The sequence below is a fragment of the Anastrepha ludens genome, chromosome 4 (genome assembly GCF_028408465.1).
Source record: "Anastrepha ludens isolate Willacy chromosome 4, idAnaLude1.1, whole genome shotgun sequence".
Classification (NCBI taxonomy): domain Eukaryota; kingdom Metazoa; phylum Arthropoda; class Insecta; order Diptera; family Tephritidae; genus Anastrepha; species Anastrepha ludens.
The window spans coordinates 29,448,338-29,462,487 of NC_071500.1; the positions used below are offsets into that span (position 1 = coordinate 29,448,338).

At 41.6% G+C, this 14,150-nt stretch overlaps 1 protein-coding gene across 1 annotated transcript in view; it reads right to left on the minus strand.

Annotated features, from left to right (window-relative positions):
* LOC128861240 (uncharacterized) overlaps nt 1-14,150 on the minus strand; it is a 78,416-nt gene that overhangs the window by 46,707 nt on the left and 17,559 nt on the right. Inside the window, exons 7-10 of the mRNA XM_054099218.1 lie at nt 12,519-12,681; nt 12,215-12,304; nt 9,230-9,311; nt 8,688-8,698 (exon numbers count right to left, since the gene is read on the minus strand). Coding sequence (XP_053955193.1) covers nt 8,688-8,698; nt 9,230-9,311; nt 12,215-12,304; nt 12,519-12,681 — 346 coding nt within the window. The remainder of the gene's footprint in view (nt 1-8,687; nt 8,699-9,229; nt 9,312-12,214; nt 12,305-12,518; nt 12,682-14,150) is intronic.

Genomic DNA, 14,150 nt, shown 5'->3' on the forward strand with positions numbered 1-14,150 from the left:
TCTTGGGACAGAATTAAGCTTCTTCTTACATTCTTGAACAATCTTCGAGGTTTGCTTCGCGTTCTCCAGGGCCTTCAATGCAGCCTGACTGTCACTGAAGACTCCAATCTGTTTCCCGCTCCATCTCCTCTCGATTATCCATTCGGCTACTTTTAGGATGGCAAAAACTTCTGTTTGAAAAACAGTTGCCATTCCCCCCATAGCATAGTGATACTTATTACTATCGTTTAAGTACCATCCGGCTCCAGACCCTATTTCAGTCTTGGACCCATCGGTAAAGAAAATATCCGTCAAACCTCCCTGCATGCATTCTGGATTGCTCCATTGCTCACGCAATGGAAATCTGACATCAAATTTCCTTCCGAACGAAACTGTGGGTATCAGGTCATCTTTAGGTGCCAAAAACAGTGGATACTGCTCCGACAGCAACTTAAAGATTTCTCTGTGTCCCGAAGTTCCATCTTCGTGCCAGAAACCATATTTATGGAGTCTACACATTGCTTTTATTGCTTCCTGTTGTATCTTAAGATCCAGGGGGAGCAAATTAAGCATAGCATTTAGGGCATCACCAGAGGTTGTACTCATGGCACCCGTGATGCATAAACATACACTTCTTTGCAGCCTGTATAGTTCCCGGATTGTGGACTTAACCATGCTCCGTCGCCACCAGACCACAGAAGCGTAAGTGATGATTGGTCTGATAAGTGCCGTGTATATCCATAGGACCACAGCAGGTTTCAGACCCCAAGTTTTGCCAAAGGCTCTACGGCATTGCTGAAAAATCTTCAATGCACGATTCACCTTCAGTGAAACGTGTGTCTCCCAGGTCAGCTTCTTATCCAAGATTACTCCTAGATATTTAACTTCGTTGGAAAGACCAAGTGTCACACCTTTCAGTGTTGGAAGACTGAGTCCATCCAATTTCCGTTTTTTCGTAAACAAGACTATGGTTGTTTTGTTCGGATTAACGGAAAGACCTTGTCTCATGCACCAATCATCGATTTTGTCAAGGATCCTCTGCACTTTCGTGCAAAGCCTCCTTAAGGATTTATCCAATGTTAGCGCAAAGACGTCGTCCGCATATGCTTGGACGTGAAAGCCGAGTTCCTGCATCTCCGCTAATAGGGAGTCTACGACGAAGCACCACAGCAGCGGAGAAAGGGGGACATCCTTGCTTGGCCCTGACTGTGATTTGTTCGTCGTCGCTCCCACCAGCGGTTAACAGCCTCTCAGAGAGCATGGAGTATATCCATTTTATAATGGCTTGATTAACTCCGTGTCGTTCGGCAGAAGAACATATCGAGCCGAAAGTGGCATTATCAAAAGCCCCCTCAATGTCCACGAACACGCCCATTGTGTATTCGTCAGCTTCCAGCCCAGCTTCAATCTTGCTAACAAGATCGTGTAAGGCTGATTCACATGATTTTCCACTCTGGTAAGCGTGTTGATTTCTACTAAGTGGACTTCTCGGCAATACCCCCACTCGAATATGTTTCTCCACCACTCGTTCCAGACTTTTCAACATGAACGATGTCAAACTGATTGGTCTAAAACTTTTTGCTAGGGAATAGTCATCTTTTCCTGGTTTTGGAATAAATACTACTCTTACGCGTCGCCATTGGGATGGTATATAACCAAATGCAAGACAGGCTGTGAAGATCCTTTTCAGGGTCTCAATCAGCCTGTCTCCTCCTTTTTTAAGCATTACTGGATATATTCCGTCAGGTCCAGGGGACTTAAAGTTCTCAAAGGAAGATAAGGAAGACCTTATCGATTCCCTTGTCACTATCCGACTAGCAATATACCAGCTATACCTAGAGGTTCCACCGTTGCCACCGTCATTGTTCATGCCACTCTCAGCTTCAGAGAGAGTTCTACTACCCGGAAAATGGGTTTCGAGTAGAGCATTAAACGTTTCCGATTTGGAAATGGTGTATGAACCATCAGGTCTTCGAATGGAATCCAGCCTTACTGAGCGGTCTAAATGAAGGACCTTACAAAGTCTCGCTGTTTCCCTCATTTCTTCGACGTTACTGCAGAAATTTCTATAGGATTCAAGTTTGGCTTGCCGTACTTTTTTCTTATATTATCTCTGTGTAAGTCGATGATTGGCCCAGTCCTCTTCTGTTTTGGTCTTCAAGGCCTTATTAAGAAGTTTCCTGGACCGTACACGAAGCTTCGACAGTTCAGGGTTCCACCAAGGAACCGCTTTCCCCAGTCTGCTTTGCCTGAGTGGACACAGTTCCTCAAAGCAATTGATTAAAGTACCTTCCAATTTCTTAGTAGCATCTTCAATCATTTCTGCTGATTTGAGTTTTTTCAGGTTTGGTAATCGCTCTGTTACAAGCTCACCATACCTGTCCCAGTCCACGTTTCGAGGATTCCTACCGGAAGGTATTGATATTGTGTCAATTCCCAGTCGGAATTCGATAAGACGATGATCAGAAAGAGAGTCCTCTTCCAAAACTCGCCATCGGTTGATTTGATTTCCAACTGACCTATTGGTAAGTGGTAAATCAATCACCTCTTGTCTCCTTCTGGCCACAAAAGTTGGTTTGTTACCAGTGTTTTGGATGACCAAATCGGATGATAGGATAAAATCCAGTAACTTGAGACCTCTGGGGTTGCATTTGCTGCTTCCCCACAAAATGTTCTGTGAATTTGCGTCACAGCCCACTATTAGCCCCAGATTATTGGATTCTGCGTACTTGACCACTTCTCTTAGCTCCCTCGAAGGAGGTGGCTGTAAAGAGTCGTAGAGTAGGTAGGCCGAAACTATGATAGCTTCGACACTGTTCCCACTTTTCAAGTACTTTATTTTTGCAGCAACGATATCTCCAGAGCATAGCTCTTTTAACATCGTGTGTTCGATCAACCTCGGCATGATAATACATGCTCGCGGTCTCACATTCCCTTCACAATGAAGTATTTGTCCCCACGACATAGCACTTAGACCACAGATACGCTTGTGACATACCCATGGTTCTTGTATAAGTATTATGTGTAGGTTTGTTTGCAGTTTTGCATGCCTACGGCACAAGAGAGCCGTAGACGCTTTGCTATGCTGCAGATTAATCTGTGTAAATATTACTTCAGTCATGAGACTGAGTGTATTCACGCTTTGTCCTCCACCTTATCCTGGACGCGGAACTGGATCCGCCCCAGATGTAGGTGAGGACGGCACCCGTACTTCGACTTAAGCACCTTGAGGGACCCAAGATCGATACCCAGTACCAGGTGGGAACCCGCCTCCGAAGTGGTAGCGGATTTCTGCCTGGTGCCCGAGTATACTCTCCAGAGAGTCGTGTCAAGATCCTTATTCTGAACACGGATGCGTTTGAGGAGTTCTGCTGAATTACAGGAAGGACCCGGAATCCAGACACTCGCTCGTACCAGCCTTTCTTTGCTACTCTCAACAAGAATAAACTTGCTGTTTTCGCAAGCTGGAATCTTTGCTATAGCTTTTTCTAGCCATTCTCGGGAAAAAGCATTGGAACAGTGCACCTTTACGATGCCGTCCACCACGCTTTTCCCCTCGAACGTCGGCGCGTCTTTCGACTCACCGATAGCTTTCCAAAGATAGCTGTCGAGATAGTCTTGTGGCCCTTTGGACAGTAGACCATCTTGTTTGTCGGTATGTATCTCCACCGTCATTGCCTTTGCTGCCATTCTCGCGAATGATTCGCCAGACGGTGACGGAAGAGTGTCATTCGACATTTGAGGTCCCTTAGCCTCTGCCTTGTCAGGCAAAGGTTTGTCTGCCTTGGATTGGGTCGAGGATGCAGGCATTTCCGAATTCCGTATCTCGACTTTCCTCTTCTTTGCCTTTCTCCTCTCCTACGAGAGATTAGTGAAGAGTTAAATTTAACTTATTGCAATGTGCGGGAAATCGTGACCGGAAAACTTGAAATGCGCAAAGTGTGTGCCAAATTGGTTCCAAAGGTGTTGACTGATGAACAAAAGCAATTGCGTGTGGAAAGTGACAAACAGAATAATAGCCTCCCTACAGCCCAGACCTTGTCCCCTCCGGACTTCTTCTTGTTCCCGCGCCTGAAAAAAAAGCTGAAGGGGAGGCGTTTCGACTCCATCGCGGCGTTCCAAAAAACTGTGAAAGCCGAATTGAACGCGATTTCGGCGGATGAGTTTAAAAAATGGAAGAACCGTTACCAGCGGTGTATTGACGCTCAAGGGTCCTATTTTGAAGAATATTAGTTGTATAAGCCAATAGTTTTAATAAAATTGCTTAAAAAAAATAAGGCTCATTACTTTTCAATCAAACCCTGTATTGTTGCTATACTATTAGGTGCGCAACTACATTCTCGCTGTTTTTTGATGAAAATACAAATTTATTCTGGTTACAAATGAATCATTGAAAGTATTGCCCATCGCTGGCTACTACTTTTTCCCATCTTTCTGGTAGATCTCGTATAACGTCGCGGTAAATCTGTTCATCTTTTGAGGCTATCCACGGGTCAAGCCATTTTTTGATATCTTCATATAAATCGAACTGCTGGTCAGCTAGACCATGTGCCATCGATCAGAGCAGGTGATAATCGGACGGCGCAATATCTGGAGAATATGGCGGGTGGGGTAGGATTTCCCATTTCAGTGTTTCCAGGTAGATTTTAACGGGTTTGGCAACGTGAGGTCGAGCGTTGTCATGCGGTAGAATCACTTTTTCCTGCCTCTCCGAGTATTGCGGCCGCTTCTCGCGCAGTGCTCGGCTCATTCGCATCAATTGAAGTCGATACCAATCCCCAGTGATGGTTTCGCTTGGTTTTAACCGTTCATATTAAATAACACCAAGTTGGTCTCACCAAATACATACCATAACCTCCGCAGCGTGCATATTCGGCCGACGCGACGACGTAGAAGCGTGACCGGGCAGTCGCCATGATTTTCTATTCCTTGGATTGCTGTAATGAATCCATTTTTCATCACCCGTCACGATGCGATGAAGAAAACCCTTCCCTTTTTGCCGCTGGAGCAGTTGTTCACAGGCGAAAAAACGGCGTTCAACATCCCTTGGTTTTAACTCATAAGGAACCCAATTCCCCTGTTTCTGAATCATTCCCAAAGCATGTAATCGCTTGAAAATGGATTGGCGGGTAACTCCTAATACTAAAGCAAGCTCTTCTTGCATTTGACATGAATCCTCATTGAGCTATACCTCCAATTCAGCGTCTTCGAAGGTTTTTGGCCTTCCTTCACGCGTACGGTCGTCATCATTGAAATCAGAGTCTTTGAAGCGACGGAACCAATCTCGGCACATTGTTTCACTTAAAGCAGCATATCCATAAACTTTTTGTAGCTCCCGATGCGCTTCAGCCGCCGTTTTTTTCGAATGAAAGAGGAAAATCAACACTTCCCGTAAATGTCGATTATTCGGCCCAAAATCAGACATTTTCACGAAACCAAAAGTATGTGATACCAAAACAAAATCACTAATGTGTCGAAGCAGTTTGTTTACCATGTGTTTAAGCTTGGCTTATGACGTTTAGCTTTCACGCGCGGAGCGATGTTGACTGCACCCCTGTTGCCAGCGAACTGGGACCGGTTTCTAGTGGAAGGGGAAGAACCAACGATCAGACCAAAAATCAGACACAAGAGTGGATCGATGATTTAGTGCATTATCATGCAATAAGCGCCAGCTTCCTCCATCGCGGTATTTAGAGCGAATGCGATGCAACAAACGCTTCAAACGTCAAAATAGAAAGTTGCATTGACGGTTTGGCCCATTGGCTCGAACTCTTTGTGCACAATTCCCTTGCAATCGTAAGAACAAATGAGCATTGACTTGATTTTTGACTTATCCAAACGGGATTTTTTGGGTGGGGGCTCGTCTGGTGCCTTCCATACGACACTTTGACGCTTCATGTTGGAAACACAGCGTCTCATCATCAGTCACAATGTTGTAAAGAAAATTCTCGCCTTTTCTCGCATCTTTAATGAGGTCTCTAGAATGTTGAATTCTGAGCAATTTTTGGTCCTCAGTTAACTTGTGCAGAATGAAGTGTGCGCACACCTTTCGAAGGCCCAAACGATCAGTTAAAATGCGATAATTCGATGTTTTGGAGATATTCAACTCCGATTCCATGAATTTCATTCGGTTCATTTTTGATAAATTTACAAACAATTTCGATGGAGTTCTCGATGGTTACTGATCTTAGACGGCTCGTATGTTCATTGTCATTTATGTCCTCATTTCCTCCATCTCTCAAACGTATAAGCCACTCACGAGATAGGCAATCATCGCCACAAACTTTTTTCATTAATTCAAATGTTTCCGGTAAACGTTTTACCGATTCTAAAACGAAATTTGATATTAGCTTTTTGTTCGAAGCTCATTTTTGTACCAATGACACAAACATACTGACACTTTAGACGCTATAACTTCACTTCCACTAAACCGAATGTTACCAAGCCTTCACTGGAAGTCAGCTATGGATATAACTTCCAACGCAATAGCTCATTAAATAGATGGTGCCATCAAAAAAAATTTTATGGCGCCAGTCTTGTTTATTTTGGACTTCACCTTTTTTTTTCGTTCACTAGACTGAGCAGTTCCGTTTGTGGAGAATGTGTTATAATTCTTAAAAATATATAATAAAAATCAAATTATAGGTACAAGTTAAGGAAGCTTGGTTATTTAAATATAAGGGTTGCCATTTATATTACTAGCCTTGATCACTTATAGTGCTGTCAGGCGCCATTTGACATCTCCATTGGAAAGCTTGACATATTTGACCACAAATCCACTCAGCACTTCTTGATGTGTGTGCCATTTGAGTGTTGTTTACTGTGGCTTTAAAAAATACATTTTGACAAACAAAAAATGCAATTAAATCCTTAACATTTTCGTCTGATTATTTTTCACAATTTTCGACGTAAATTAAAAAGACAAAAATGCGTCGAACATGAGCCATTTAAATAAAAAAATAAATAAATAATTGGCGCGTACACTTCTGGTAGGGGTTTGGAGGACCTAAGCATCTGCGCCTTACAATTTAGAGGGCAAGATGAGAGACTTATAAAGTGTTAATTTTGTTCGTCGAAAGAGGCATGCTTAGTCAAAGTAACACTTATAGGCAAGATAGATTCTTCGTGGAATATCAAGGTTCGCATTATTATCGTGTTACTACTTGCTTTCATGCTTCCAGCTCAACAACTTTTGCCCAGAACATAGTCTGAGACCGTAAATGTTTGAAGTTCGAAGTTGTTTCTAATTTTAAGTTTGTAGTAGTTGTTGCCTCCCTCTCCCTTGAAGACACCATATTTTTTTTTTTTTAAATCCCATTTGCGAAAGATACACTTCTCCCAACGCGTCGGCCATTTTTTAATCCCTCAAAAAATAGAATTTGTCGAACTCCCCAAAATACGCCTCTGTCTCGGCGATAACTTCTTCGTTTGCACTAAATTTTTCTCCCGCGAGCCATTTCTTCATGTTAGGGAACAAGAAAAGGTCGCAGGAGCCAGGTCGGGTGAATATGTGAGGTGTGGCCGCAATTCATAATGCAATTCATGCATTTTGGCGGCGACAACTCCGGATGAATGTGCTGGTGCGTTATCGTGGTGAAGCAGCACCTTTTTTCACCACATGCGTCCGTGTTTCCTTCAATTTTTTGTGAAAGCGGTCCAATAACTCACTGTAGTATTGTCCAGGGATTGTTCTTCCTTTTTCTAAAAAAATCAATGAGAATGACGCCGACCACACTCCCAAAAATAGACCTTTCTTGCCGATGGGACTGTCTTCGCCTTCTTTGGAGTAAATTTACCGTGACAAATCCATTGTTTTGATTGTTGCTTGGTTTCTGGTCTGCAATGATGAATCCAGGTTTCATCAACGATGACAACTCGATGCAAGAATTCCTTCGGATATCGCTCAAATTGCTCCAAACACTACTTCCAAGTTAACAGCCGCATCCGCTTGTTATTGCTTGTGAGCAATCGTGGCACACATCCAGCCGACAATTTTTTCATTGCCAACTTATCATATAAAATATAAATTGCCGTTCCGATCGACACACCTATGGCCTCTGTTACTTCGCGCACTTTCGTTCTTCGATCAGCGAGAATCATGTCGTGGACTTTTTGAATGATTTCCACGGTAACCACGTCTGCCGGGCGTACTGGTCGCTCCTCATCACGAAACACGTCCTACTCGAAGTCGGTAAACGACTAGCTTACTCTTTGGATCTTTTTGTAAACTTAGTACTCTTCCCCTGAGACATTTATAATATTACACAGTCTAAAACGCGGGTTTTAGAAAGAGCGACTATCCTGAAAGCCTAATTTCCACTCCTCTACAGTTTAAGAAATAAATCGCATTCTCAAGTTGCTGTTCCTGGTTCAAGCACAAAGCTCTTTCGTAACTTCTACACCACAATATCTGGTAAACTGTGTAACAAGCTTCCATTTATTTACTTTTATTTCATTTTTTTTTCTTTTGAATTCATAATCCGTTCCACAGCATTTATGTACGACATACACATACCTATGTACGAGTACATATGTAATAAAGAAATGGCATTGCCTCTGCTCTGCTCAATGAACACTTAATGCCACTAACTATTTTCTTTATTTAAGTTTACATATGTACTTATATATTTTCAGTGAAAAATGTAAAAATGGTTTGAGAAAAATAAGAATAAACGAATAATAATAAACACTCATTTTACAATACTTACTCTTTTCTCGGCTAAAAAAAATTCTTAAAAAATATATTTCATTACAGCTTTTCAACTGGTAAACCCTTTCTGTGGTTACCAGTTACTGAAGTTAACAGAGGCATGTAAGTCATTACATCGACATTATTTGTGAAGCAAACTTATTTTTTGTTTAACATATTCTCATATATTCTCTTGAGTCTTCAATTTAGCATGTAATAATTTTTATTTCTGCAAATACAACTATAGCAAAATTAATTTCCCTAGCTCCATGGATGTGGAATGGCCCATTTATTCCTTGCTGTGATTTACATACCTTCGTAGGTATGCCGGCACATATTGCATATTTAGATGTTTACCATTTATCCTCAGTATCCTCGAGTCGGTGCAATAAAACTTGAATAATTAATTCGAAAATCTGCTCAGTCGGTGTGTATAAACGAAAGGCTTGTGTATGTATAGATGTGCATATGTATGTGTATGTTGCACGTTTATTTTAGTTTACTCATAATAGAAATGCCTTGTTGTCATATCGTACCGCAGCCATTTTCACCACTAAGTACATAGATCGGGCAGACCTTTGGAACGGTTGGGTTCATCGAATTGCAGCAGCACCAACTCATAGGTAACTATAGTCCCTGCCATCTGCATAAAAAATAATTACAAATGCAAATAAGTGCTAATAAGTATCAAGAAAATGATTATTGAAAAATTGACTTTGATGCTGGAATGTAGAAGTGTGTGCATTAAGACACCTATATATATATATAGGAATGACGAAATGTATGAGTTAACTCAGTCTGAATGTATTTATAAGTATACAGATATACTATGCTATATATAAGTAAAGACATAAGATACATTAAAAATATGTCTTGTTGTTGTAAATATGCAATTTGAATATCAAGTTTAAGACGTGAACGTCAAGTGAATTGTAGTAAATTTGCGTACCATCCCTCGTCATCATTACGAGTATCATCACGGCAATTACAGCTCGAAGTGAGCCAGTGCTGCTTTTAAAATATCTTTCCCTACGTCTCGGTTCATTGCATCGCTCCATCTACGATTTAGCTCTTCTTGGTCTCCATCAATCCTGGGGATCTTTCGGGTTTCCTACTGCTCATTATAAAAAGTGATCAGATTAGAGATACTTTTTCCAATAAGGTTTTTTTAACAGATCACACGTGACTACCGTCAAATTAAAAACATACTTTTGTTCAGTATTCGTTGACATTCCATCATAGAATGACTTATGTCTGAACAACGTTTACAAATGGTGCAATTGTACGAGTATTACGAAAATCGACGCTCTGTGAAACGTGTTCATCGCGCGCTCAGGCCAACTTGTGGTATTCAGCGATGAGACCCATTTTTGGCTTAATGGCTACGTCAATAAGCAAAATAGCCATATTTGGGCAGAAGAGTAACTCAAGGTCATTCAAGAACAGCCATTACATCCATTGCAAACAACCGTTTGGTGCGCTCTATGGACTGAAGGGGTCATAGGCCCATAGTTCCTCAAAGAACAAATGTAACAGTGAGAGGCGAACGATAGCACGCCATGACAAAGGACTTTTTGATGCCGAAAATTTAATACATATTTGATGCCACTATCTCCACAACATTTGCTTCCAACAAGACTGTGAACGACGCTACTTGCCAACCAGTCCGCGAAACAATGGATTTACTGCGTGGTCGTTTCGGTGAGCAGTGGATCGGCCATCAGGATCGTTTGAAATCACACCTTTGGACTTTTACTGATGGAAGTATGTATCCTTGGTGGATGAACCAGTTTATAGATTTGCAGCTTACATGACCATGGGAACAGTTGGTTTTCGAGCGGTATAAGATGTGAAAAGTAATTTCTGTTGGCAGCTTGAATTCTACCGCTTACGCGTTCGCTAGCGGGCCCGCTATCCTACTAAGGTCCATACCCAGATATTTGAAGATGTCCACGTGTCACTAAAGACATTTAAATAGTGTTTCTAGCCTTTTTCATGAAGACGTGGCACCGTAGACTTGACCTAATTTAACCAGAGATTTTTCTTGTAGGGATTTTTTAAAATTCGGTTAGCCTTTATTATATTGGTACAATAGTAAAGTGTGAATAACCACTCCGATCTCTAGATCTGCGTTTTCTTAACTGAATAAAAAAGCGAAACGAATAAATCTGCAGTAAGAAACAGTCGACGCCCTCTTTTAATTTTGCAGATAATATTCCACAGGAATACGAACAGTTGTCACTGGAAATCCCGCGGAAAGTGACGTAGAATACCATAAAATAGGCCCGAATGTGTATATAAACACTGGGGGCAGACTTATGACGGATATTACCTTTTCCTCCCTGAAGTATCAGGGCATTTGATGGCTAACGTTTAAGCCACATATTGAGTATGCACAAGCTGAAGCACAATAGAAAGCTGAAATAGTAGCAGCGGCGCTATCCCGCTCCATGGTGAGCTTGGGAGGGCCAAGATAGCAACATAGAATGCTGTACACAAGCGTAGTAACTATCTAGTCTGATGCGCTGGATAAAACCTCGGACGCATGTAAAATCGGATCTTTGTACCGGCTTTACGGTATAAGAATGTGTAAGAGTGGGAGATGGCTGAATCCTCAAAAAATATGGCGAGTAATCAGTAAATGAGAGTTGTTGACAGAAGTTATGTATATATAATTTGGCCGAGCTCCTCTTCCTACTTGTGGCGTGAGTCTTGATGTTGTTCCACAAATGGAGGGACCTACAGTTTCAAGCCGACTCCGAATGGCAGATATTTTTATGAGGAGCTTTTTCAATACACTCGGAGGTTTGCCATTGCTTGCCGAGGGGCGACCGCTATTAGAAAAATGTTTTTCTTCATTTTGGTGTTTCAACGAAATTCGAACCTACGTTCTCTCTGAATTCCGAATGGTAGTCACGCACCAAACCATTCAGCTACAGCGGCCGCCGTTGACAGAAGTTACCTATCGCTTAATTGTTTCTGTACCTGTACGAAGTTGGCTAGACAGACTACAGGGGGAAGTGGATTTCCACCTTTCCCAAAACATGGACAAGACACGGATGATGGACGGATATAAAGACGTTCCATACTGCACATCCTATACAAAAGACGTTATTGAAGACGCAGAACATTGCTTTTTGTCTATTCGCAGTTTGAAACCGAAAGAGTTGACTTGAGCAATAAGGCACGGAAACCACTTAAGCTTAACAATCTGGTTGATATGATACTTGAATGCTTAAATTAAAAGAAAACTGATCAGCTGGTGGTAATGTAACAAGTAAACGCAACACAAAGTTGTGTTGTGCGTTGCGCCCCTACTGAAGCAATACCTTACGATAGTTCCACGGACAAAGGGAAACGGAGCAGGAGTGGGTCTTTAGCGCGGTGATCCCAAAAGGCAAGTCCCACACTTGCGCTTTCCATATTTTGTGATACCTCGCCAACACAAAATATATTCATGCACTTATTTGTATCCTTTAGTTAAATTTCACTGCTTACAGAATATGTCTTAAATGCCTTAAATCTTACACTCGCATGCAAACTCACCCCAAATAGTAAACGCCGTGTGAGAAAGTAGAATTTTTTGCCAGATAATGCCACCGTCGTTGTTGCCATTTGAAATATTAATCGTTCCACCTGTTGTAGAAGAAATTTTTCAATTTTACCAGTTATGCATAACCGTTAAAACCATTTATTTATTAAACTAATTAGTCTACATCAATGCTGCATGAAGAGCCTATACTCACAGCTGCTCGCATAAACATCTTTCAACCTCAATCTTTTGTACAAACTTGTTACCATCTTCACATAGATACACTTTTTAATACCTGTAACCCATCCACCCACTCACCTCGACGCACCAAGTTCTCGCCGGTACTCGCCTCAGTACGCCCAATGCGTCTTTTGCTTGGTCATTGATGGATGCTGCTGTGATAAAAACGAAAGCAGTACGTCCAATTAGGAAGAGAAGCGAAAACCAAAAGTATACATAATTAATTGGCCATCGTAGTTTACTGTTGAAGGCGTCCGCATACAACCACATGTACAGAGAAATAATCCCGTCGAGCACATGGAAACATGAAAATGGAACAACGAAAAAAGTGTTTATGCATACAGGAAATAAATAATGCAAAGCCACAACCAGCTTAGTGCAAACATTTCAAAACAGTTAGGCGGCTATTGCTAATGAAGTGTTCTTTTCTCTCAATAACGTTGCACCTAATCCGGCCAACGCCTGGGATTTCAAAAGTTCTTCCTCTGCATATTCATAAGGTTCTAATAAGTTCTTTTCTAAAAATGTTTCACTCTAACCGGGAAAAAATTAAACTTTTTCTAGCTTAAACAAAAAGTGATTATGTGGTAATTTTTATTATCTGTATGCAAAAGTTCGACAAAGTAGTTGTGCAAAAACTTTAATTATTCTAAAAATGGAAGTAAATCGTTAAATTTTATTATATTCTGAAACTTCACTGTTATATTCTGAAACTTCACTGGTTAGAACTGTTTACAGGGTCTGGCACTCGAAGTGTAACCAACTTCAGACCGCTCGCGCTGCGATGGCAAGGCACGGGCATAAGTCATCTGGTCATGAGGTGGCTAAATGATAGTCCAAAGTATTGTTTACAAGCGTGCGGAAGCATTTTGCCGAGAGTAAACGCGAAAAAAGCAAATCAGTACTGGATTTCAAACGTATCAAAGTCAAGCCTTACATGATCCAAAAGGCGCATGATCTCACACCAAAGCAGCAACAAGTCAGACTTGAGAGAGCGAAGGAGTTGCTGGCTTGGTCGAAAGCAGTAAATTTCCGAACATTGTGTTTTCTGATGAGAAAATTTTTCATATTGAGCAATTCGTAAACTCCCAAAACGAGAGGGTTTATTTGACCGACCGTTCATACGAGAATTGGAGTCAACGATTGGCCACCGGCAAACAGCACCCGGCACAGGTAATGGCTGTAACCTCAGATGGGCGCCCTTCAATCGTTTTCATCCAGTCTGGCGTCAGGGTAAATGCGAAATATTATCGGGAAAGTATTCCGGAGGTTACTTTAAAGCCGTGGGTAGACAAATATTTTGGCAGAAGGTCATGGACATTTCAATAGGACTCCATCTCACAAAGCTCGAGCTAACCAAGAATGGCTAAAAAACAACGTTCCGAACCTCATAACGTCCACACAATGGCTCTCTAATTCACGAGACACGACTCCGATGGATTATTCTCTTTGAGCTATTGTGGAGAACAAGGTCCGATCTAAAAGATTCACCAGTCTGAGGCGCTGAAAAAAACCATTGTCCGCGAGTGCGTCAAAATACCTACAAGCCACATTCGGGCAGCATGCGATTCGTTTCTGGACCGTCTCAAGGCCATAGTCAAGGCAAAAGGTGGTTATATCGGGCAAAAGTAAATTAATTCTTAATTTTGTATCATTTTCACACATTTTATCTTTGAATTGAATAAAAGTAATTTTCTAAACTAAATGTAT